The sequence below is a fragment of the Bufo gargarizans genome, chromosome 5, assembly GCF_014858855.1.
Source record: "Bufo gargarizans isolate SCDJY-AF-19 chromosome 5, ASM1485885v1, whole genome shotgun sequence".
Lineage (NCBI taxonomy): Eukaryota > Metazoa > Chordata > Amphibia > Anura > Bufonidae > Bufo > Bufo gargarizans.
In genome coordinates this window covers 236467400-236494648 of record NC_058084.1, presented here as the reverse complement: position 1 = coordinate 236494648, position 27249 = coordinate 236467400, and the positions used below count along the sequence as shown (strand labels likewise).

Below are 27249 nucleotides of genomic sequence, written 5' to 3'. Positions count from 1 at the left end.
AAACTTTTTTTGTTTTAAAAATGAAATCATTGTGTAAAACTTGCATAAAAAAAAAAAAAGTATACATATTGGGTATCGCCGCGTCCTTGTCAACCTGCTCTATAAAATTACCACATGATCTAACCTTTCAGATGAGTGTTGTAAATAACAAAAAAAAAAAAAAAAAAAAAAACGGTGCCAAAAAAAACAGTCCAGCAAAATCTGCCTTCCAAAAACCATATGGCATTCCTTTCCTTCTGCGCCCTGCCGTGTGCCCGTACAGCTGTTTACGACCACATATGGGGTGTTTCTGTAAACTACAGAATCAGGGCCATAAATATAGAGTTTTGTTTGGCTGTTAACCCTTGCTTTGTTACTTGAAAAAAGATATTAAAATGGAAAATCTGCCAAAAAAGTGAAATTTTGAAATTGTATCTCTATTTTCCATTAAATCTTGCGCAACACCTAAAGGGTTAACAAAGTTTGTAAAATCAGTTTTGAATACCTTGAGGGGTGTAGTTTCTTAGATGGGGTCACTTTTAGGGAGTTTCTACTCTAAGGGTGCATCAGGGGGCTTCAAATGGGACATGGTGTAAAAAAAAACCAGTCCAGCAAAATCTGGCTTCCAAAAACCAAACGGCGCACCTTTCACTCTACGCCCCGCTGTGTGGCCGTACAGTAGTTTACGGCCACATATGGGGTGTTTCTGTAAACGGCAGAGTCAGGGCAATAAAGATACAGTCTTGTTTGGCTGTTAACCCTTGCTTTGTTAGTGGAAAAAATTGGTTAAAATGGAAAATTAGGCAAAAAAATGAATTTCATCCCCATTTGCCAATAACTCTTGTGCAACACCTAAAGGGTTAACAAAGTTTGTAAAATCAGTTTTGAATACCTTGAGGGGTGTAGTTTATAGAATGGGGTCATTTTTGGGTGGTTTCTATTATGTAAGCCTCGCAAAGTGACTTCAGAGCTGTAGTGGTCCCTAAAAATTGGGTTTTTGTAAATTTTAGAAGCAAATATTGAAATTTTTCTGAAGTTCTAAACCTTGTAACATCCCCAAAAAATAAAATATCATCCCCAAAATAATTCAAACCTGAAGTAGACATATGGGGAATGTAAAGTCATCACAATTTTTGGGGGTATTACTATGTATTACAGAAGTAGAGAATTTAAAACTTTGAAATTTGCTAATTTTTCCAAATTTTTTGTAAATTATGTATTTTTTTTACTTCATTTTACTAGTGTCATGAAGTACAATATGTGACGAAAAAACAATCTCAGAATGGCCTGGATAAGTCAAAGCGTTTTAAAGTTATGAGCACTTAAAGTGACACTGGTCAGATTTGCAAAAAATGTCCTTAAGGTGAAATAGGGCTGAGTCCTTAAGGGGTTAACCAACATACTGTTATCTACTGCTGACATTACCACATCGCTAATGTCGGTCAGCTACATAACGACAGAAACCCTTTAATCTTGAAAGTAGACTAACTTGTATTTTTATTTTTATTTAAACTCAAGTCAAGGACATGGTCCTATCAGTGATTGACAGCTCTCTATGGCAGTGATTGACAGCTTTCTGTATACACAGCCATAGAGAGAAGGCTGTCAATCACTGATAGGACCGCCTCCTTTACTTCAAAGCCCAGAATGAGCAGGAATTTAAATGAATAAAATTTATATATAAAGTTTTGCTGAATCTTTTCCCATAAAACTATATATCAATCTGCCCTTTTAATAGCAGATTAAGCTGTATAACAGCTCCATGTCACAAGAAGTCCTAATCACTGCTTTAAAAGTGACGACTGTGTTCAACACTGGAGCGTGAATGAAGTTTCCTCCCTCTCACAGATCTGAGGTCGCAGATACATCACAGGCTTTCTGCTGTCACATGGAGGACATGTTGATCAGTGCTGGCATTGATGGTCAAGAGCCACCTGCATACTGAGATATGCAGACATTACATAGTAAAACATAAAAAAAAAAGTAATGAGTATAATAAAAGGCTTCTAAAATGTAAAATAAAGATTCATCCTGTATTGGCATGCACATTACTTGGGTTTAATGCTTCCATTTATTAATGTGTAAAATATCTCTCAATCACAGTCTCCTAAGGTTTGCCTTTACACCTACAATAAATATTACTCAGGTGCCTTGATCTTATTTACATATCCCTTATACCAGCTAAGGCCTTTGTCACATGCCTGTGATGGCTGTATTAAAAGATGGTCAGTGGTTCATCCCTGAAAAAATCCATAAAAAATTATTGTTTGGTCTGTGTGCCCCTTTTTTTTTTGCCCTCCATGCGCCATCCAAAACTAAGCCAGCAAGGTTTTCCCTGCACTCCCTGCCTGTCTATGAAGTGAATTATGGCTTTTCTTTGTTAATCTGCTGTTTGGTCTTTGGTGCTTGTACCAGAAGTTCATCAGGAGGACATGACAATGTTGAATGAGTCAGTATGTTAAAAACCCTGTACTCTGAATGAAGGTATCTTGATGATGTGAGATATTGCACTGTTAATGGCTTTTTAAAGCTAGTGTTTATTTTTTCTTTTAGCAAAAAAGTGAAAATAATTTATTCTTTTTTTTTTTTTTTTTTTTTTTTTAGCAAACTAAGGAAAGGGTAAAATTATTGATACAGCTTGCTGATGGCTTTTGTGAGAAAGGGCACGCTCATTCGTCAGAAATTAAAAAATGTATTTCGGTGCTGGACAAAAGGTATCGAGATTTCTCTGTGCGAATGGAGAAGTACCGTACAAGTTTAGAAAAAGCATTAGGAATTTATAACGACTCCAACAAATCGGTAAGCGTTAATGTTAATAGAGTAGATTTGTGATACCTGATGTTTAGTTTTTGTTTTTATTAGTTAAAGGGGATGGCTGAGATCATTTAAAGGGGTTGACCAGGGTTTTTCATACTGATGACCTACCCTCAGGATAGATTATCAATCTCAGATCAGCGGGGGTCCGACACCCGGCATCCCCTCTGAACAGCTTTATGAGAAGATGGTGTGCACATGTGCAGTCTCCGTTCTCTCTTCCTGCTCACTGCTGCTGTCCCTTACAGCAGCAGGCAGGAAGAGAGAAGGAAAATAGCATGTGCGCACAATGCACGCCGTCTCCTCAAACAGCTGATCGTCAAGTGTTGGACCCCCACCGATCTGATATTGATGACCTATCCTGAGGATAGAGAAAATAAGTTTGTTGATGCTTGACAAAAGCTATCTCTAGCCGAAACGTTGCCGCAAAATATTTTGTATGCCTTGCTGTGAGGTGTGATCCTGAATAAAGAAGATTATTGGCGAGACGCTGCTGTGGCCCTCCATTTTTTCTACTATCCTGAGGATAGGTCATCAGTATGAAAAAGCCCAGACAACCTTCTTTAAGATCTTGGACAAACCCTACATTTGCTTAAAGGGAATGTGTCATCAGAAAATGACCACCTGTCTAAATCACTTTTTTTATGTTCAAAATATATAAAAAAAAAATTTTTGGTGATATTTTTAATTTTGCATTTTTATATTTGAACTAAAACAAAAAATGCTGCAGTTTTTGCACTGGCCACTATGTCTAATAATTGGCTCCACTTCTTGGTCTGTACAGATTACTTTACTGCAGTTAACTCATTCTAATCCTGCCTGTAATGATATCATCTCTGTGTATAGATATATCAGGATCCTCCATTCACAATAGGTGATTGTCAGATCTTATCTATTCTTTCCTTGTACAATGTCCTCTTCACAGGTCACAGAGCACGCCTAGAAAACTCTCCCATTGAAGTCAATAGGGTCAACTCCAGACCATTGTGACTATGGCCCATGGAGCTGCCATAAAGCCATTTTTGTTAATGCTTTGTAAATGATGTTAAAGGGTTATTCCCATCACAGACAATGGGGGCATATCTCTAGGAGGTGGGACCTGCACCTACAATGAGAACGGAGCAGGGAAATGAACGGAGAGCGCACTGGCTTGGCTATTTCTGTCTGCCCCATAAAAAGGAATGGGAACAGGGGCCGCACGTGTGCGGTGCGCCACCATTCACTTCTATGGGAGCAGTGCTTAGTAGTGGACGGACCCCGCGAAATCCGGGAACCTCCAGCCACAACTCTCCCCCCTCCGTTTTCCTTGTAGGTGCGGGTCCCAGAGGTGAGACCCGCGCTTATCAGACAATGGATATGCCCCCATTGTCTGCAATGGGAAGTCCCCTTTAATAACAGCTCAGGCAAGATGGCCCCCCCCCATAATCATATTCAAAAATGTTGAAGAAAAAAAAAAAAAAAAAAAAAAGAGATGTGTTACTATCTGGTTTTAACTGACAGATAACATTTTTGGTGACACATTTCTTTTACAATAAAAAAAAAAATCATGGAAAACCTAATATAATCTCCTCATGTGCCTATTATTTACTCTTGTTTTGTAAGATATCACAATTGCAGACCATAGGAAAATAAACTTGAAAAGCAGTGGATTGTTCTCTCAGGCTGCTACCATGTTTTCTGCACACAATATATCAAGGCATTGTATTTTATATAACCAGTATACTCCTATCACCACTCATCAGTGGTTGTTAGCCAGCTTTCCCAGACTGCAGAATGCTAGATCAGCCTGTATATGAATTGGTAATCCCACTATTGTAAAATATATATCTGGATTTGTTGGGCTACTTTCACACTCGCGTTTGGTGTGGATCCGTCATGGATCTGCACAGAGGGATCCGTTCAAATAATACAACAGTATGCAACCGTTCAGAACGGATCCGTTTGTATTATCTTTAACGTAGCCAAGACGGATCCGTCTTGAACACTATTCAAAGTCAATGGAGGACTGATCCGTTTTCTATTGTGCCAGATTGTGTCATAGAAAGCTGATCCGTCCCCATTGACTTACATTGTGTTTTAGAACGGATCTGTTTGGCTCAGTTTCGTCAGACGGACACCAACACACTGCAAGCAGAGTTTTGGTATCAGCCTCCAAAGCAGAATGGAGGCAAACTGAGACAAACTGATGCATTCTGAGTTGCTCCTTTTCCATTCAGGATGCATTAGGGCAAAATTGATCTGTTTTGCACCGCTTGTGAGAGCCCTGAACGGATCTCGCAAACGGAAAGCCAAAACGCCAGTGTGAAAGTAGCCTTAGTCAGTAGCCAAGAAAAGCAAGGTAAGATTCCTGACCTATCCTCATACTAGAAAACCAAACAAATACAGCCATAAAATAAAAAATGTGTGAGAACATAACTAAAAGACCTAACTACAAAAACTACAAATGTGTCGTATCCAAAAAGACAATACATAAATATAGTAAATGAAAAGCAGTGAAAAATAAACGCTGTGAGAATGATAGCCCCACCGAGCTCTAGGTCCACATGTATTATATTAGTCCATCTCACTTAAAAATTATAGTTTGTAAAATTGAATATTCAACCAGTAATACAGAGATGTAAACTGAATCACTCACTAACATCAGTGCCATATTAACTAAAAAGTAGTAAAAAAATCCAATCCCCAACACTTTATCATAGTATCATAAACATCAATTTGTAATAGGGAAATGATCGGACCAAACTACTATCGTAATAATCTGAAAATCGGGATGGCCTTCCAGATTTTCGGATTATTATGATAGTAGTTTGGTCCGATCATTTCCCTATTGCAAATTGATGTTTATGATAATTCAATATTACTAACTACTACATTCTGACAGCGTTGATTTGCACTGATTTTCATCTACTATTTTCTATATTTATGTATTGTATGTCTTTTTGGAAATGACACAATAAAGAAGGTCTTTTTATTACATGTTTGGTTTTTGTTGTTTGGTCTTATATTCTCCATACTGTAGCATAGCTAGACAGATTTGTTATTCAGAGTCTTTAAAAAGCTGAGTAACACGTTATTTGGAGATATATTAGGAATTACTAAATACTACGTCTACCTAAATAAATCCTTTATATTCCCAAATAGCCGTAGCTATGTACATTTGTGCCACCTATATTGTTGCCACTGATGGCCCACTCAGTGTCCCCAATAAAGTTCCCGACAGTGCCCCTCAGTAATGTCCCCCACAATGACCCCCCCAATAATGTCCCTATTCGTTTTTCCCTAGTAATGTCCACCACAGTGCCCCTTCCCTGCAATGTCCCCAGGTGGCCAGGGAAGGGGAAAAAAACTAATACAGAATCCTGTTCTCCACTTCCACGATGCAGGCCCCCTCCCTCTTCCAGTCTATGGCCTTAGATACTTAGACTGAAATAAGCCCCTTCTCATTCCTAAATATTACTATAGCCAGGCAGATATGTAGGCATTTCTGTGTCTTGAAACATGATAATTATACAATAACGGCAAAGCTGAACTTATATTGATATAGGTGCACACATAAATTCACAGGACACTTGTACAAGTTACCCCAAAAAATAACAAGTTTTGGGTTTAAGACCCCACAGTGACTGTTTAAAGGTAGTAGGATTTTTCGTTACTGATTACCTATCCTCTGGGTAAGTCGTCAGTACCTGATTGGTGGGGGTGTGACACCTGGGATCCGTGCATTGTATAGTGGCTGTGCTGGGTATTGTAGCTCAGCCCCATTCACTTGAATGGGGCTGAGCTGCTCCTAGGCCTCATGACACATGAATGTGTTGTCTCAGACCTATAAAAAGCAGAGAGATGGCCGCAGCGCTCACAGGAGGCCTTCTCAAACAGCTTATCGATGGGGTTCCTGCGTGTTGGACCCCCACCAATCAGATATTGAAGGCCTATCTAGAGGATAGAATAGTAGAAATATAAAGTGAAAGCAGCACCAAAATTCCCTTTAGACTCCCGAATACCTCAGCCAGTCATCAACCATAGTTCCCCAGCGGTCGCTCCATATACAGTACCAAGTAGAATAGACTGCAGCATGTCCTTCAAGGGTTCTTTATTCAAATTGGGTCCATAAAAATGTACAAAAAGTGCCAAAGATAGACTATGACTTAGTCGAAACATTGCACTTTCTCAAGCATAATATAGAGTAAACCTTGTTCTCATATAGTATTAAAAAAAACACCTCCCCTACCACACACAACCAATCATTTGCACAATATACAGTAATTACTTAATCTCAAGTAGCTGTGTATTCACCAATTAAATACCTCATTCAAGTGATCAACATGGCATATAGCCAATCTTTGAAGGTGCATTCAGTGCCTTATGGTGGAGGCAGGCGGATAGGTCTCCAACATCGCGCACATGGATTCAACGTTCACAGAATGTAACTGCGCATTTCTCATTCCTAATACTACCCCTTGATCTCTATTCTTCAGTATTCCACAGACGTCTAATCATCATGTGACCAACTCACATCCACGTGATCAAAAAACATCATTCTCCCCTGACCCCGCCCTCTCAGGACGCATCCCATGTAGGGGAGATGTTTTTTATACTATATATGAGAATAAGGTTCACTCTATATTGTGCTTGAGAAAGACTATGACTTAACTGTAGTCTAAACGTTGCACTATCTTTGGCAATTTTTGTACATTATTGTAATTGGGTCCATAAGAAAGAACCCTTGAAGGACATGCTGACATCTATTCTGCTTAGTACTATCTAGAGCGGTGATCAGCAACCTTCGGCACTCCAGCTGTTGTGAAACTACAACTCCCAGTATGCTCCTTTCACTTCTGTGGGATTTCAGAGAACATCCAAGATAGTATACATGATTCCACAACACCTGGAGTGCCAGAGGTTGCTGACCCCAGATCTAGAGCATAGGTCATCAGTAAAAAAAACTATTTTGGAAACCCCCTTTAAATATACCGGAATATCCCAAAGAATGCAGAGACTCCTGATCTATATATGGAGTAGGAGGTTGCAGGCATTTCATTGTGCAGGTGGTGTAATCCCTACCCCTCTCCCTAATTTCCTTTTGAATGTTCGAGATTATGTACGTGCACCTAGCCTTTCTGTAGCCGTAGGTGGAAAGGACTGGAGGAAGGAGAAAGTTCTTTGTCTGCAAAAGTCTGTCCTAAACGGCTTATTGTTGCTTTTTGGGGAACACCTTGTAGACATAGCTGTGTGTGCACTATGGATCAAATGTATTTGTTATTAATGTTTTTCAGGGTTTGGTATATTTCTTGAATGTTTTATTCATTTTTTTTTCCTGTTACCTCTATAGTAATACAACACAAACTGAAGCTTGTCATTTTCAATTTATGTTAACACACTATTTTTCTGTGCAGAGTAAAAGTCTACAATTAGACATAATTCCAGGCACTGCACCAGGATGTGAAGTAAAGCTCCGAGATGCAACACATGAACTTAATGAAGAAAAAAGGAAATCTGCTCGTAGAAAAGAGTAATATATTCATTCTTTTATCAGTTTTACATCTCTGTCTGTACCCTCCTGTGTAAATGAGTCTGTTTCCATGAAAGCAGCCAATGGCGGGTGGGGATCCCTTCCCGATACTGGATATTTTCATTTGTACACGCGGAGAAGCGGCGGTGCGGGGACCAGGAGCAACGTGGGAAGCCAGGTAAGTATATTCAGTGTGAGGCATATGGGAGACATTTTTTAGTCTCTGATAATCCCTTTAATGTAATGATACCTTTCAGTTAGTAATCTGTAAACCTGTTTCATACACCCTCTCTGTCTTGATTGTATTGGCCAGATTATTGCATAGTCATCGTGCAAGCATCATTCTTTAGATAGGTGGTGTTCCCATCTCTGGTACCCACTCCTATCAGTTGGTCATTGTTAGTATACAATGGAAAAAAGAGGTCAAAAACTCCATGAAAGAATATCACTTAACTGAGTGCTCCCAAAGGAAAATATAATTTAATCCTGATTAAACCCCCCAAAATTGGTGACAGAAACACATTTTGGATTTGGTTGTACAAGTACATGAATGGTTCTGCAGCTTTGTATCCATTTTCATTCATAGTGCTGTTTGCGCCAGTACTGGAGTATTTGCGCACTGTAATGGAGTTTTTGTGGGAGTTCAGAGAACAGCTTTACTAAGAAAATGGCAGGAGATGACCATTTAGCTCATCACTGGCCACATCAGTTATTTGGTGAGTGGTCTCCTGCCATTTCCTGTGTATCAAGCTTGCACTAGGACAGTGATAGTGAACCTTTTACAGACAGAGTGTCCAAATTGCAACCCTAAACCCACTTATTTATCGCAAAGTGCTAACACTGTAATTTAACTTGAATTCAGTGTGCTGCCTGTGCCATTCATAGTGATGGTGAATGGCAGGAAAAGTCTAAGGCATATTGGTACACCATAGACTTTTTCCAGGGTGCGGGTGCCCACAGAGAGAGCTCTGAGTGCCACCTCTGCCACCCATGCCATAGGTTCGCCATCACTGCTCTAGGAAGTGAACTCAGCAGAGCCCAGTAAGCGTTAGAAGGTCCGATATTAGTAAGGGTGTCTTTTATTTTTTAAATACTATTCTGAGCACTAAACATTTTGTCCCATTTGACAGTACTGTTAAGGGGAGCTCTCAAAATTACAAAGAGTAAACTATACAGTAAATATGCAGTTTTCCTGTATGAGCCCCATAAGGGAAAATCAAAATTAAAATGCAGAATATGACAGGTCAAACTACATAACAAAATAATGTGGTCTCAAAAAGCAGGAAATGCTCAACTCCGTATGCAGTTATGCATCTATACCCGGGGGAGCAAATCCTGCACATGTGGTCTGTTGCTAATGGCGATCCCCATCCAAAAAATGAATGCAATGGAGGTTCCTCGCAGCGGACCACAAGTGCCACAAAAACATCCTACACCAGATAACAAAATGTGTGCATGTAATTGACTTTTGCGCGAATAGGTGCACTACTGTGGTGGATGCAATCAACAAAATCTGACTAAACCCTCACACGGATGTTAAAATGAGACTTTAGCCAATATATCCTTATATGAAGGACATACCGGAGCCCGCGCACCATGTCAAGGTATCTCAGGTTGGACGAAACCTAACGCTAACCTACCTGTGCCCTATGTGCAGTACCAGGGGCCAGTGGGCGAATTACAGGAGCGAAAGGTCCTCCAAAGTTAGAGATGCTTTATGTAGCGATTTTGTGCTATAGCTTAGAGATGATAAACCTGAACAGGACAATGTCCTCCCACTTTCCTTGCTACTTTTAATGGGGTTCTTTTCATATACACAACCCCTGTCCATATTCTCTATTGGGACATATGAACATCATAGATTTCGTCCTGCCTAGGACCAAAAGTCAGAATGGACAGCCACTTTTGTGGACATAGGAATGTCCACCATCTAATACAACATTTCTACTGCTTGCAAACTCAGCTGCAATCTAAAAGTGGTTAGCTGTAATGAGAAAACCCCTTTAATTGTACCACTAATATTCGGACATACAGGACTTTTAGTCCGGCGGCCTTTCGCTGTGCACTGCCGTGGTCTAGTGGCACGGCGAAATAGCAGAAGGACGGATCCGTCAGGGTGAACAGCCTGTCGGATCCGTCCTGCCGCAAGTGTGAAAGTAGCCTTACTCTGTTCCAGAGTGATGGGCGCATCAGGGTAAGAAGAGAGGCAGATGAAGTGATGCACCCATCATGCCTAGTGCCTACTGTACAAGCCTGTGGCGGGCAGTGCTATGATCTGGGGTTGCTGTAGTTGGTCAGGTCTAGGTTCAGCAACAGTATGTGCTCCACGAATGAGGTCAGCTGACTACCTGAACACACTGAATGAGACATAATTTTCACACATGGATTGGCCACCACAGAGTCCAGACCTTAACCCCATTGAGAATCTTTGAGGTGTGCTGGAGAAGGCTTTGCGCAGTGGTCAGACTCTACCATCATCAATGCAAAATCTTGGTGAAAAATGAATGCAACACTGGATGGAAATAAATCTTGTGACATTGCAGAAGCTTATTGAAACAATGCCACAGCAAATGCGTGCCGTAATCGAAGCTAAAGGCGGACCAACAAATTATTTTTTGATTGGGCAGTGTATAATGATGAATGATGACAACCCTAAATTCTTTTCCAGAGATGAAGCTTTGTTTAGATTACATTTGGAATGCGGAGGGAAAATGACCTGTCTGGGAGCCTGTATAGGCCTAGGTCACATGCAATAGTAACTTTTACTGTAAACTGTAATTCCAATGGAAACCAACACTGACTCTCTTGTACAGAAAACGCTATCCATTGGCCTAGCAATCCCTGAGTTGTAAGTTTTTGCATTTCAGTTAAACAAAAAGACCTTTATCCTTTTCTGCTCACCTCTATACATGACAAAGCTTCTGACTGTAACTGAATACCCCTTGACTAAATGTCCTCCAATGTTAGATGAATGTAATCGCAATCTATGAACGTCTTGAATAATATGTATAAATGTATATAGTCTACAAATAGCAACGAGGTATATATGTATGCAAAAAACCTATCGCCCACCTTATGTGCCCACCAAGCCAGCTCCCACCACCTGACTTCCTTCATGTGCTGCCAACGCCTAAAGTAGAAAGTGGTCATAATAATGTGTCTGTGTAAATGTATAAAATAAATAACATTGACAGGGATTTGATGGTAATATTTGGGTATTTATTTTAATTTTTTGTTTTTCTCGATCTTTAAGGTTTATTATGGCTGAGCTTATTCAGACAGAAAAGACATATGTCAGAGATCTGCGAGAATGTTTGGATGTAAGTTACTTTATATGCAGTCATATTTAACTTTTACATTTCTTCTTTCCAGGTTTCATGCTGTTGTTCATGTTCAGTCTTTTTATTTCATTAGATTGTACTATGGTGTCCGAATCAAGGCTAGATGGACAAGCTGAACCCAATTTGACTGACAGATACTGCATTCCTCAGATTCCCCATTTAATTCAATGGGTGCAGCGCTGTAGTAATGAGCTGTGTCTACAATGTTGAGGGTGCTTTGTCTGCGCTACATAGAATAGCTGATCGGTGAGGTGCGGGTTGCCAGGCCCCAGCCAATTGGTTATTGATTGCCTGTCCAGAAGATAGTCCATCACTTAAAGGCTGGACAACCCCTTTAAACTTACAGATTAGGACCCAATGCGTCTGGCTGTTGGCCATTCTTTCACTCCAAACTGCAAAAGCTTTCAATAGCATTGAATGGAAATTTTTATAGGCTTTTAGAGTATTTGGGCCTCATTACTTGGATAAAGCTGCTGTATACTCAGCTCTGAGCCAGGGTCAGAATGAATGGCATATTATCAGACTCTTTCTCTGTGGGTTGGTGCACCTGACAAGAATTTCCTCTATCCCCGCTTTTGCCATTGGCTAGGCTAATTAGAGCTTTGACACATTTTAAAGGTGTATGTTAAGGCTCTGTTTAACATATTGCTTTATATGCAGATGATATGCTGCTATTTTTGGGTGGCTTTGGACAATCCTTAGACCCAGTCATTACCCTTTTGGCCAATTATCGTAAGTATAAAATGGGATTAATTCATTTTTTGCCCCTGGACCCTTTCTTTCTTGGCCCGCTCCACCCCACATCATATAGAGCCTACATTTAAATACTTGGGTGTGCAAGTTTCGGCTTGACCTGTAGATTATGCTGACCTTAATATAGCTCCTATGTTGCAGAGAAGTGCTGAAAAGATAAGTTAGCCCTCCATTATAGGCAGAGCTAATTTGTTTAAAATGATCCTTACGCCCTAAATTCTTCACATTTTAAAAAAACATTACTGTGTGGGTTTTATTGTGTTGTTTTTTTTTTTTTTTTTTTAATTCAATGTCTTTTTGAGGCCTCATCTGAAATAAATGGAACAAAATTAAAGTTATGTTTAACATGCCTGCTTGCACGTGGCTTATACCACATGGGATCGTGAAGTATTAACAGAATTAATCAATTATATTTGAAGGGTATCAAAGTTTTGATCAACCTAATGGAAAATTTGATCTATTACATTCTTTATTTTATCTGTGTGGGAATCATTCTCGGTGAGCGTGATTACCGTTATGGACACTGCTCTTTTCCTAGTGTGTCTCTGCATGACCTTACTGATATACAGGGAGTGCAGAATTATTAGGCAAGTTGTATTTTTGAGGATTCATTTTATTATTGAACAACCATGTTCTCAATGAACCCAAAAAACTCATTAATATCAAAGCTGAATATTTTTGGAAGTAGTTTTTAGTTTGTTTTTAGTTTTAGCTATTTTAGGGGGATATCTGTGTGTGCAGGTGACTATTACTGTGCATAACTATTAGGCAACTTAACAACACATCTCAACATTCACAAATATACATTTCTGACATTCAAAAACAAAAACAAAATCAGTGACCAATATAGCCACCTTTCTTTGCAAGGACACTCAAAAGCCTGCCATCCATGGATTCTGTCAGTGTTTTGATCTGTTCACCATCAACATTGCGTGCAGCAGCAACCACAGCCTCCCAGACACTGTTCAGAGAGGTGTACTGTTTTCCCTCCTTGTAAATCTCACATTTGATGATGGACCACAGGTTCTCAATGGGGTTCAGATCAGGTGAACAAGGAGGCCATGTCATTAGATTTTCTTATTTTATACCCTTTCTTGCCAGCCACATTGTGGAGTACTTGGACGCGTGTGATGGAGCATTGTCCTGCATGAAAATCATGTTTTTCTTGAAGGATGCAGACTTCTTCCTGTACCACTGCTTGAAGAAGGTGTCTTCCAGAAACTGGCAGTAGGACTGGGAGTTGAGCTTGACTCCATCCTCAACCCGAAAAGGCCCCACAAGCTCATCTTTGATGATACCAGCCCAGTACTCCACCTCCACCTTGCTGGCGTCTGAGTCGGACTGGAGCTCTCTGCCCTTTACCAATCCAGCCACGGGCCCATCCATCTGGCCCATCAAGACTCACTCTCATTTCATCAGTCCATAAAACCTTAGAAAAATCAGTCTTGAGATATTTCTTGGCCCAGTCTTGACGTTTCAGCTTGTGTGTCTTGTTCATTGGTGGTAGTCTTTCAGCCTTTCTTACCTTGGCCATGTCTCTGAGTATTGCACACCTTGTGCTTTTGGGCACTCCAGTGATGTTGCAGCTCTGAAATATGGCCAAACTGGTGGCAGGTGGCATCTTGGCAGCTGCACGCTTGACTTTTCTCAGTTCATGGGCAGTTATTTTGCGCCTTGGTTTTTCCACACTCTTCTTGCGACCCTGTTGACTATTTTGAATAAACGCTTGATTGTTCGATGATCACGCTTCAGAAGCTTTGCAATTTTAAGAGTGCTGCATCCCTCTGCAAGATATCTCACTATTTTTGACTTTTCTGAGCCTGTCAAGTCCTTCTTTTGACCCATTTTGCCAAAGGAAAGGAAGTTGCCTAATAATTATGCACACCTGATATAGGGTGTTGATGTAATTAGACCACACCCCTTCTCATTACAGAGATGCGCATCACCTAATATGCTTAATTGGTAGTAGGCTTTCGAGCCTATACAGCTTGGAGTAAGACAACATGCATAAAGAGGATGATGTGGTCAAAATACTAATTTGCCTAATAATTCTGCACTCCCTGTAGAATCATACTGAAATATTGCTGTCAGTAAAAGTAAGGTTATGCAGAGGCACATACGTGTAGCATTATAAATCATTATAATGGTGTGCGCTCCTGCGAAACCAGCAGTGTCCATAACTCGGAATCAAGCTCATACACTGAGTGTGATTCCCGCACAGGACACACTTTTCAGAAAGGTCCCTTGACTCTTTTTTGTAGATAATATAGTAATTCCTGGTGGACATATTTCCCTGTTTTACCAAAGCTTAAGTAACCTATCACCATAAATTTCTGTTCCTGGGTAGGGCAACGTGAAAACTGTATTTTGGGCCCCTCAGAAAAGCAATGGACTGATAATCTTTAAGCTACCTACAAAACACATCTTAAACAGCCAGCATTACCTTGCATAAGTCTTTACTGTGATTCTAAAGTTCTTTTTATTCTTGTTGTCTGATGCAGCTAATCCATGAAAAAACACTTAATCCCTGGGCATGAGGAGAATGTGGCACACATGTGAGATTTCTGGCTAGAATCCAACATAAGAACACAAGAGCCATCAAACGCTAAGGGGTGGGAAAGGGAGAGTGTGGCAAGCTTGACTTCAACCCAAAAAGCCGCTACTTCTTTGACTTCAAGATCCTAATTTATATACCACCGGCCAGGGATTAAGTCTTTTTTCATGGATTAGGCACATCAGAATCACACTAAAAACTTGAATACGTGTTTTGTAGGTGACAGGTTGCCTTTAATACATGTGATGTTCGAGTGTCAAGTTATTATGGGATTTTATAGGGACTTACTTAGCTTTACCAACACTGTATGGTATTAGTTTGTCTCCAGTGCTGCAACTGTGTATGCTTGGCATTTTTCAAGCGATAACAACAAGTGGTATTGTAACTATACTGTAACTATAATTTTCCTCTGCATAGTATATTTATGTTGGTTCAACCTATTTCTACATTCTTGTGTGGTCTCTCCTATATATATATATATATATATATATATATATATATATATATATATATATATATATATAATATATAAGCCCGCAAGGGCACTGCAACATATTATTTACAAAATCAGATTAATAGGTAAAAAAATGTTTAATGTGTTCTTTCCCATTTTTGGGTAAAAACATCACCCTTCCACATCTTGCTGCAATTATTGTAGGAGTCCCATAATATCCCATGTGACATATCATCAATTCATACCAAATGATCCTTCAAGTTCCTCTGCTTTCTGTAGGACATTAGGTTTAGATAAAAATATAGTAAAATAGACCAATTACCCCTCAATTCTTGAATTACTTAAATAGGAAAATATAGACATAAACAGGATTTACAGTTCGTTTCTCTCATTATATTCATTGTGTAATAATTCTTAACCATGTAGCACTTTCACCCTCTATGAATCAACTGTTTCGGGTATCTCCAATCCAAGAATTTTTCACACATCTCAGCCAATCTTTTATTGATCCATTCCTCATCCTGAACTACCTTTCTACTCAGTAGCTGGCTAAATGTGAATTCACCATATTATAGTCTGCTGACTCTCAAACTTAAGTATATTGTTCCTTTCAGTTGAATTAACATGGAAGTCAGGGATTGTCACTGATTCTTGTGAGTATTAAACTGCAGTTCTTTAAAAAGAAAAAAAGGAAAAAAAAAAACATTCAGTCAGTACCTACTCAAACAGCTGATCCTCGGGTGTCCTGGTTGTTGAAAAGTGCTGGAAAGCCCCTTTAATGGTTAGACTCCTACTGTGCCATTATATGTATCAATTAATGCTAGTATTACCTCCTTTTTTCTTTTTTTTCTTTTCTGCCGTACATTTTAAGTCCATTGGGCCATTGAATTCAATAATGACACCCTTGGGAGTGTCTGTCTGGTTTTTCTGTATTCAGATGTCACAACCTGCTGACATTACCCACTTCTGGGTGTGCGCCAATACCTTGACACCGATCTTACAAATGTACTGATCCTCCCTTTGTACCACTTTCTCAGAGAAAAAGTAGGACGTGACGCTACACCTTTCTTATCCCATGTAACATTGTCAACATATTGGGATTAGTTAAGGAAAAAATAAAGCTGAAGTCCCTTTTTTAAGGGGGTGTTTAGCAGCTTACTACATATTGCTTAGTTCATGTTAACTGTATTTAATAAGTTCCTGAGGGAGACAGAATTGTGTTCAGGGGAATTGTGACTATACCAGAAAAATCGAGCTCTGAATTTTGTATTGATATATTACACAATTATTGTTCCAAACTTTTGACTGCAAAGGTTTTGCATTAAAGTGGTTATCCGGGTTCAGAGCCGAACCCAGACATATCCATATTTTCACTCAGGCAGCCCCCCTGACAAGAGCATTGGAGCATTTCATGCTCCGATGCTCTCCTTTGCCCTTTTGCTGAATCGCACAGGGCAAAGGCATTTTCAGGAGATCCGGTGATGTACCGGGCTCTCCTTAGGGATGCGAGGCTTCTGCTCAGCAGTGAGCCCTGTGACGTCACCGGCACTGATGGTCGTAAAACGGCTAGGGCATCGCTAAAGCCAGCCCATCAGAGCCGGTGACGTCACCGAACACACTGCTGTATTGTGTGTTATTTCGCAGGGCAAAGGAGAGCATCGGTGCATGAAATGCTCCAGTGCTAACATCAGAGAGATGCCTGGGTGAAAATATGTGTATGAACAACCCCTTTAAGTTCTTATAACTGCCATGCATAGGGTGAATATTGTGGCACATAACTTACAAAATCTGAGATAATTATGCATCTAACGCATGACTATTTTGCTGCAGTAAATTCACCCCATTTGGGGTCTAAGACTTAAAGTAAATATTTCTGTTCTTTCTGTGATGTATTGCAGACTTATTTGTGGGAAATAACTAGCGGAGTTGAAGAAATTCCACCTGGCATTGTGAACAAAGAGCATATCATTTTTGGAAACATGCAGGAAATTTATGAGTTTCATAATAAGTGAGTACTGTTTAAGATTACTACCTTTTTAATGTAATTCATAAACCATTTGACGTTGATCTGTTTGCAAGAACTGCTGTTGGCTGGAACCAGGCACTGGAGCAAGACATCGCCGCACACTGTGTAGGTGCCATGCCAAATTACTGCGACAAGTAATAGAGATTTTCTTTTGGAAGTTTGCGGCCATCTAACAGTCGATTATAAAAAAAAATACATCCACCACAGTTTTAGCCCACCCATATGACTTTACTCTTATTGGCATCCAGGTGTTACTAATCAAATTGACAAAATTAGTAAATTGGCAGGACATTTTTCCTGCGTAGTGTTAATGTGAAAATCACCTTAACCTCTCAACAAAAAAGTCACGATGTAGAACTACCCTAGACACAAAACTTTTGGCGTTCTAAAGCACACAGAGGTATGTCTAGATCATGCCAAAAGGATTTTAGCCATGAGTCAATAAACCAATGCCTGTCAGTCTGCTAAGGAGTTTAAAGAGGACCTGTCACCACAAAATGCAATGCTATATGAAAGCACCATGTTACAGAGCAGGAGAAGTTGATTAGATTGATGTATAGTTTTGTGGGAAAAACCTGTAATTTATACATTTATATATTTGCTTTTCCTACCTCGTGTGAATAGCTATCTGTACAGGGAGGAGGTGATATCAGTGACTGACAGCTATCTCTCTATGCACACTTATACACTCAATTCTATCAATCACTGATAACCCCTCCCTCCTGTACTGGTAGGTATTCACAGGAAGTTGAAAAAGCAAATATATAAATGTATACATTACAGATTTTACTTAATATTTCCCATAAAACTAAATATCAATCAGCTTCCTCTGCTCTATAAACCTGGTGGTTTCAGATTGCATTGCATTTTTTGATGACAGATCCTCTTTAAAGGGTTTCTACCACCAGAAATACTGTTATGTAGCTGACTGACATTAGCGATGTATTCGGCGCAGGCGCAGTGAGTGAAGGCCGCTCTCCTTATGCCTGCTTCCTCACTGTGACGTAGTCGGCGCAGTGAGGAAGCCGGCATCAGGAGAGCCGCCTTCACTTACTGCGCCTGCACCGAATACAGAAGTGAACAGCACAGGCGCAGGATTTCGTCTGTGATGCAGGAAACGGTGACATCAATCAGGAGGAGCGGGGCAGGCAGAACAGGGGACCTGGGCGGGATAAAGGGTGAGTAGACGGAGCCTCTAGGTGCTGATTTTACACCCACATAGCACCTAGAGGCTCATTAGAATATTATAAAAGTGCTTATTTTACAAAAACGGCTGCAGGGAGAAATGTCAGAAACACACTGTTATGTAGTGCTGACGTTAGCGCATCGCTAATGTCAGTCAGCTACATAACAGTATTTCTGATGGTAGAAACCCTTTAAGGCCATCTTCAGACACTTTGAACATGAGTAATCAGAGTGTACAGAGTGTTCAAGACAGTGTTGCCGGTGGCTGTCCTAGCAAATGTAAGGTCTTTGAAGGCCCAGTTCACACATTAGTTATTTGTTCAGTTATTTCCATCAGCCAAAACCAGTAGTGAAGCCTACACAGAGATGAGGTACAGTTCTGTGTTTTTTACCTCCACCTGGGTTTGGTGACAATCATTGATCAAATAACCGAAGTGTGAACTAGGCCTTACAGGAATTGATAATTAAGCTAATTATCAGGGATAAGCGAAACAATCATTTTGATAACTGGCCCCTGTAAGGCTACCTATACATATTGTGGCTCCAACAGCGAGATGGCTCACCGCTAATTTTTTGTTGTTCCCATCTTCATGTGTGTCTGCACTGCTGACAAAAATTATGTTTAATGTATGCATTACACTTAGAGGCTCCATATTCCCTGCAGCTGTGGCGCCCTCCTCACTTTGTCAGGGCCAGGCAGTGTAAACATCATCATACTTGGCCCTGCAAATCAAAGTGGAGAGGACACAGCAGTTACAGAGAGAGCTGATCCTCTTGGAGTTATAGCAACATCCCCTCATTTGCATATATTAAAATATATAACATTTTTCTCAGCAGTTCGGGCACATATGAACATAGGACCAACACAGATGCCTTTAGCTGCCAAGTGCACATGTAACAGGTCAGCCAGTTTCATAGGTACAAATCTGCTGACAGATGCCCTTTAAGGGTACTTTCACACTTGCGTTGTGTGTTGCCCGAACTGCCTGCTGGAACCAGAAATCCGTATGCAAACGGGAATAATTTTTAGATGGATCTGTCTCTAAACCGGTATTTATTTATTTTGCATTTTTAAAGCTCTGCGGATCAGTTTTGCCAGAACACTAGGTACCAGATCCGGCATTAATACATTTCAGTGGAAATTAATGCCGGATCCGACGTTCCGGAATTTTGGCCGGAGAAAATACTGCAGCATGCTGCACTATTTTCTTCGGCCAAATACCGTAAGAGGGACTGAACTGAAGACATCCTGATGTATACGGAACGGAATGCTCTCCGTTCAGAATGCATTAGGATAAAACTGAAGCGTTTTTTTCCAGTATTGAGCCCCTAGAACGGAACTCTAGAAAAATGCTAGTGTGAAAGTACCTTTATTTGGTGAAAACAATATCCTTTATGCTTGTTTTCCCCCACAGCAGGTTTCTGGGAATGGCCCATCCTCCTCCATACACATTCAGTTATCGGCTGATATTTATCTAACATGTTTAGTCAACTGTAAAGTAATATTTTAAAGTATGTTGTAAATTAATGTGATGCTAATGTATATATTTTTTTCTTTTAAAGTGTATTTCTTAAGGAGCTTGAAAAGTATGAACAATTGCCAGAAGATGTGGGACATTGTTTTGTCACCTGGGTAATTTATTAATTTCTGATGATGATGGCATATTTGCTGGTATAAAGGAGTTTCAGGATAGTCATCAATATATTATAAGAGTTTGAAGAGGCCCCTGTACTTCAGTGAGCACTGCTGCCTTTTCCTAGGCCAGTAGCATTAGGTTCATTGGTCATGTTGCCCAGGTCCAGCTCAGTCCCATTGAAGTGAATGGACATGAATGGCAGTACCAAGCACAATGAATGATGCTATGCTTGATATGCTATGAGGAGGCTGCAGTGCTTATCAGGCCACCTCGGCTTCTTCAAACAGCTGATCAGCAGGGGTGCCAGGAGTTGGACGGCCATCAGATATTGACTTAACCTGTATGTACAGTATATATATATTTTTTTACAATTTAGTATGTGTTTAGATAAAACTGTAATATATCGTATTTGGTGGAATGTGATGCAATCACCTTCCTCAGTTCTCCAAAAAATCAAAGCAGCTGTAAAAAATCTACCAGATTCATCATATTGTCATGCATTAAACAAGGCATGGACTCGCGGTGCAGGGATGAAATATTACCACTTTACAAAGCGCTGGTGCGGCCTCATCTGGAATATGCAGTTCAGTTCTGGGCACAAGTACATAGAAAGGATGCATTACAGCTGGAAAAAGTACAGAGGAGAGCAACTAAACTGATATGGGGCATGGGGGGGTCTTGGTTATGAAGAAAGAATAAAATAAGTGAATTTATTTAGTTTTGAGAAGAGACATCTAAGGGGGGACATGGGTGCAAGTATATAAATGGGCCATACAAAAAAAATGGCGAAAAGCTGTTCCATGTAAAATGTGCCTTAAAAGACAAGGGGGCACTGCCTCCGACTAAAGAAGAAAAAGTTCAGTCTCCAGAAGCGTCAAAGCTTCTTTAATGTGAGAATTGTGAATCTTTGGAATAGACTTCCTCAGGACGTGGTCACAGCAGGAACAGTGGACAGTTTCAAAAAGTAAATGACATTAATGCTTATGAAAACGTGCAGAAATCTGAGTCTCCCTTCCTTCTGGGATTCACATCCCCACCTATCCCTTGGTTGATCTAGATGGATGTATATCTTTTTTCAACCGTATTAACTATGTAACTTTATAGTTGGCTTACTTTGCATTAAAAATTTGTATAAAAATTTTGATGCAAAATGGCACATCTTAACCCTTTCGTGTCCGGCGTGTTTTGGTCCAAGGTGGTACCTTGGAACCGAACCCGAGTTCCGTGAAAGTTTTTTTGCAGTAGATTCTTTAACTTATTACCCGAAGTCTTGTGAGATTTCTCAAAGTAATAACTTCGGCTCATCGGAGCCAATACATTCTAATACTGTTCGGAGCTCCCGCTCCGTACAGTATTCTAACTAAGTTTAATGCGAATCGACTTCAAATGTTTCGGCTTCTCCTTTTCTAGTGCAGGGGCCACCGGATACTTATGTCATCAGGGACACGTGGGCCGGCGCAGTGAGATGACTTCACTGCGCCAGCCCTCGTGTCCCTGAACGAGCACATCGGGCCGCACCATTTGCTTACAGGCGGGAGAAGCCTTTGATCTCCCGCCTGTAGCATTTTGCATTCCGGGCAGCGTGATGGTAATCGCGCTGCCAGAATGTGCATAATAGAAGGAGGGGAGGTTTCTCCCTTCCTTCTATTATGCATAATTATCTCCAGCAGCGCTGTTGAATCTGGTAATTCTGATGCAATCAACCAGATTGCATCAGTGTGAATGCTTGGGGCACATTCACACCGATGCACCTGGTTTGAGGTCATGTATTGGGGGCCTATGGATATGGGGGATATATATAAGACATATAAGGGGCACAGACCTATAAGGGGGCACAGATAACACGTGTGTGTGTGTGTATGTATATATGTGTAAATATATATATATATATGTGTGAAAAGGGACCTATAAGGGGGCACATATTTCCCACAGGGGCCACCATGAGCCCCTGTGGGCCACTAAGGGCAGATGTGCGCAGATGCTGGGCACATCTGCACACATCATCCTATAAAGTGGCAGTTAATGCATGCATATATATATCATGCATGCATGTGTTTGTATGTGTGTGTGTATGTATATATATGTATATATATATATATATATATATAATCTATATCTCAACCCTTCCTCAACAGAGGACTACTGTATTTTTCGCTTGATAAGACGCACCACAGGTTTTAGAAGAGGAAACAAATATTTATCAGACCCCCATATGGACATCAGATCAGACCCCCCCCCCCCCTCCCCCCCCCCCCCCCCATCATTAGACCTCAGAGCAAACCCCCATCAGACTTCCCAGGTCTGGAGGTCTCCCCTGCAGGCTCTCTGATTTTCTCTGGCCCTGCGCTGCACTGTCGCCTGACTGCGTGCAGTGTCAGGTTATAGTGCACACAGTACACCCTGACACTGTACACAGTCAGGACAGTGCAGCGCAGCCCCATGGAAGAAGACCAGAGATGTTGAGTACTGGCTCTTGATTCAGTTCCCGAACATGCTACATACTATTAAACGCTTAGATAATGGTGCCCCGCAATCGAGCGGCAAAGGAAGTCCACAAATATTTAGTTTTGTAATGCCCTCTGCAACCTGCTGTATATTTACATGGCATGTTTGGGAAGGAGTAAAGCTACAACTGCTTGACAAATGAGGCACAAAAATCAGTAACCCAACTCCCACAGATCGATGCAACCTCCAACGCATTCGCGATATCTCAAATCCCATATATCCAATAATACAGACTCAGAAGTGCACACCTGTCTTTGCTTTTTCTCAGACACACTTAAAGGAGAACTCCCACCAATTTTTTTTTTTTTCTGACCTGTTAGAAAGGTTCATGATATAATCTGTGGTGAATGTAATCTTCTTACCAGTGTCTGTATCTGTGAGCTATCCCCTCCCTTCTGCCTCTCGGCTGTGTCAGCATTAGCAATCAGACTTTCCAAATAACACAGCATCTTTATATGTGGACAGGATGCCCGTTTTTCTATGTAATCCTATGGGAGCCTCAATGTCAGTCTAATAGGAATGAATAGAGAAGTAACTGACTTCCTGTGTCAGTTGGAGATCAGAGTTGGTCACATGACAGCTAAAAATTTGAAGGGAGGGGATAGCTCTCAAATAGTTACTGATGAGAAGATTACATTCACTAAAGATTACATAATGTACCTTTTCTAGCAGGTCAGAGAATAAAAAAAAAATATATGTGAGAGTGCTACTTTAAGCCAACCCCCTTTTTCTTGGAATAAAGATTTTTTTTTTTTATGTAAAGCAGCCTGTCTCCGTAAATAGAAGATTAATTCTTACCTGCTCCCCACCACTCCGGTCCTCCTCGCTGGCGACTGCATGTCCATGTTCCATCCCTGGGTTGTTCACATTGTATATCAGCCACATAATGTACAGTGCTTTGTCAAATTATTTGTACCCCTTGAACTTTTCCACATGGTGTTACACCAACCAACTTAAATGTATTTTATTGTGATTTTATCTGATAGACCAACACAAAGTAGCAAGAATCTGTGAAGTGAAAAGAAAAGGATACATGGTTTTCAACATTTTTAATTGATAAAAATCTGAAAAGTATGGCATGCATTTGTATTTGGCCCCCTGTACTCTGATACCCCTAAATAAAAATCCAGTGTGACCAATTGCCTTTCAGAAGTCACCCAATCAGTAAATAGTCTACCTGTGTCTAATTTATTCTCGGTAGAACTACAGCTGATCTGTGAAGGCCTCACAGGTTTGTTAGTGAACATTAGTGATCAAACGGCATCATTAAATCCTAGGAACACACCAGACAGGTCAGTGATAAAGTTGTGAAGTGTAAGTTAGGTTATAAAAAATATTCCAAGCTCTGAACATCTCATGGACATCACAGTCAAGGAGAGTACTTATTAGAGAAGCAGCCAAGAGGCCCATGGTCACTTTTGAGGAGCTGCAGAGATCCACAGCTCAGTTGGGTGAGTCTGTCCACAGGACAACTATTATTCTTGTACTTCAGAAATCTGACCTGGCCATTTTTGAAAGCAAGCCATAATAAGTCCCATTTGTAGTATGCCACAAGCCATGTAGAGGACACAGCAAAAAATGTGGAAGGAGGTAGTTTGGTCAGATGAGACCAAAGTTGAGCATTTTGGCCTAAATGCAAAACACCATGTGTGGTGAAAAATTAACACTCCACATCATCCCCACCTTGAAACATGGTGGTGGCAGCATCATACTGTGAGGATGCTTTTCTTCAGGAGAGACCGAGTAGCTGGTCAGAGTTGATGGGAGATGGATGAAGTTAAATACAGTGCAATCCTAGAGGTAAACCTGGTAGTGGCTGCAAAAGACTTGAGACTGGGTCAGAGGTTCACCTCCCAGCAGGACAATCACCCTAAACACACAGCCTGAGCTTCAATGGAATAGTATAGATCAACGCATTTTCCTGGCCATGGTTAGAATGACCCATTCAAAGTCCAGACCTAAATGAGATTCTGTTGAAAATTGCTGTACAAAGACGATCGTGATTCAATCTGACTGAGCTTGAGCTATTTTTCAAAAAAGTTTCTAGATGTTCAAAGCTGGTAGAGACTAGGGTTGTTGCGGGTATCGAAATTTCGATACCCAATCGATACTTTTGTCCCGGTATTGATACGATACCGGGATTTCCATTTTTTTGATACTGGGCTAGTATCTCTGCACATGAGCGCGCTGCTGTCGGCACGCTCATGTTCTCTCAGCAGCACAGGGAGAAGGAAGCTGTCCTCCCTCCCCCCTGTGCTGCTGCTGCCGCTGCCACCAATGGACGGGGAGAGGGGCGGGCGCAACCAATGATACGACCTTTCCTACACAGAGCGGCGCCCAGCGATGTCCCAGCACTTACTATTAGTCCTGGGCGCTGCTCCGTTCGTCTACTGTGCCCCATTACTGTCTCCTCTCCTGCTCCATATGCTGATTACTATCGGAGCGATGGGGAGGAGACATCAGCTTCACTAGTGGGCGTTCCTTCTCCCTGGCTGTAGCGCTGTCCAATCGCAGCGCAGGAAGAAGCACTAGTGAAGCTGATGTCTTCTCCCCATCACTCCGATAGTAATCAGCATGTGGAGCAGGAGAGGAGACAGTAATGGGGCACTGCGGATGAACGGAGCGGCGCCCAGGACTAATAGTAAGTGCTGGGACATCGCTGAGTGCCGCTCTGTGTAGCCTAACACTTAAAGTCTGGAGTCTGGACCCAGGAAAAGTAGTCTAACACATATAATACAGGAGGCGGGTGCCGGCAGCAGAATCGCATTGCCGGCACCCTGCCTCTGACAGGGAGCTGTGCGGCACCTGAGGGGTTAACTGCCGCTGATCTGCAAGTACCCGCCTCCTGTAATTATCGTTGGTGGCACAGTGCGCCCCCCCCCCCCCCCCTCAAGCCCCATCCCATTAAAATCATGCGCCGGCCCCTCTCAACCCCCCAGTATTAAAATCATTGGTAGCAGTGGCCACAGGGTCCTCTCCCCTCCCCCTCATTGGTGGTGCAGTGGCAGCTTCTGATCGGAGCCCCAGCAGTGTAAGCCTGGGGCTCCGATCGGTTACCATGGCAGCCAGGACGCTACTGAAGCCCTGGCTGCCATGGTAACATCCCTGATGCTGTGTGCACAGAGCACAGAGCAGCAGGGACAGTGTGAAGTCCTATTCACCCTGATCTCTATCAGGGTGAATAGGACAAGGGATGAAAAAAATCCCAGGTTCTAGCCCCTAAGGGGGGAAATAGTTATTAAATAAAAAGTGTAAATAAAATAAAGTAAAAAAAAATAAACACCAAAATATGAAGTATAATCACCCCCTTTTCCCAATTTCACATATAAAATGTATAAATAATAAACATATTACATATTGCCGCGTCAGAAAAGTCAAAACTATTAAAATATAAAAAAAAAAAAATCTATGCGGTGAACACCGAAACAGAAAAAAAATAAAATAAACCTGCGCGATTTGCCATTTTTAAAAATGCGGAATGCACGTGGCTTTTATGGTTTATTTTTTTCGCATGGTATCGAGTATTGCAATACTTTTTCATGGTATCGAATCCGAATAAAAAATCAACCACACTGCTGCCTCCCACACAGAAGACAAGGAGGACCAGGGCAGCCCAGCTCCCCTGCATCACACCAGCGTAAGGGTCGCCCACTCGTCAAGCTCCTCTCCAGCTCCCTGCCACTGCGGTGCCAGCAGCTGAAGGGGCGACCCTGCTGGAATGGACAGAGGGTGAAGACTCCTGGATGGTGAGAGTGGCTGTTCCATGGGACACCTTTAAGATTCACGACGACCCTCCCAGCACTGATATGGCCAGTGTGTCTTTTTTCCACCCCAAACAGGCTTCCACGGGTTTCCCCCTCCACGCCGACTTCTCGTCGGTGGTCTCTAAGGCTTGGTCTCGCCCTGATGCCTACTGTTGGATATCTGTTATCCCTTCCCTCCACTTGGGCGTCTCCACCTAAGGTTGACCCTCCCATGGCCCGAAGGTGCGCCCCCACCCACCCAGGTAGGGCGCCGCCTCCTCCTTTTCAAGGACATCTGGCAGGCACACGTCTCCGACGCCTGGGCTCTCGAGTTTGTGTCATCCGGATACAAAATCGAATTTCTGTCCCTCCCCCCGAATCGCTTCCATGTTCCGTGTCTCTAACCTTTTTGTGGTCCCCAAAAAAGAAGGCTCGGTGAAACAGATATTGGACCTCAAACGGTTAAACCGGTTTCTCCATCTTTGCCGGTTCAGGATGGAGTCCCTCCGATCCGTGTCGTCTATTGACATCCAGGATGCTTACCTCCACGTCCCGATCGCTCGGTGTCACCAGCGTTTCCTTCGCTTTGCTGTGGAGAATGACCACTATCAATTTCTCGCCCTCCCCTTCGGCCTGGCGACGGCTCCTCAGGTGTTCACCAAGATTCTGGCCCCTGTCCTGGCCTTGCTCCGCTCCAGGGGTGTTTTTCTACTTCCCTACTTTGACGATCTGCTTATCAAGGCATCCTC

General features: G+C 41.6%; 1 protein-coding gene across 4 annotated transcripts in view; it reads left to right on the top strand.

The window, feature by feature from the left end:
* The window catches only part of TRIO (trio Rho guanine nucleotide exchange factor), a 584493-nt gene that overhangs the window by 252662 nt on the left and 304582 nt on the right, over positions 1–27249 (top strand). For all 4 annotated transcript variants that reach the window (XM_044293534.1, XM_044293537.1, XM_044293535.1 and 1 more), the window contains exons 22-26: positions 2584–2778; positions 8187–8302; positions 11556–11622; positions 17303–17412; positions 20179–20248. In XM_044293534.1, coding sequence (XP_044149469.1) covers positions 2584–2778; positions 8187–8302; positions 11556–11622; positions 17303–17412; positions 20179–20248 — 558 coding nt within the window. The remainder of the gene's footprint in view (positions 1–2583; positions 2779–8186; positions 8303–11555; positions 11623–17302; positions 17413–20178; positions 20249–27249) is intronic.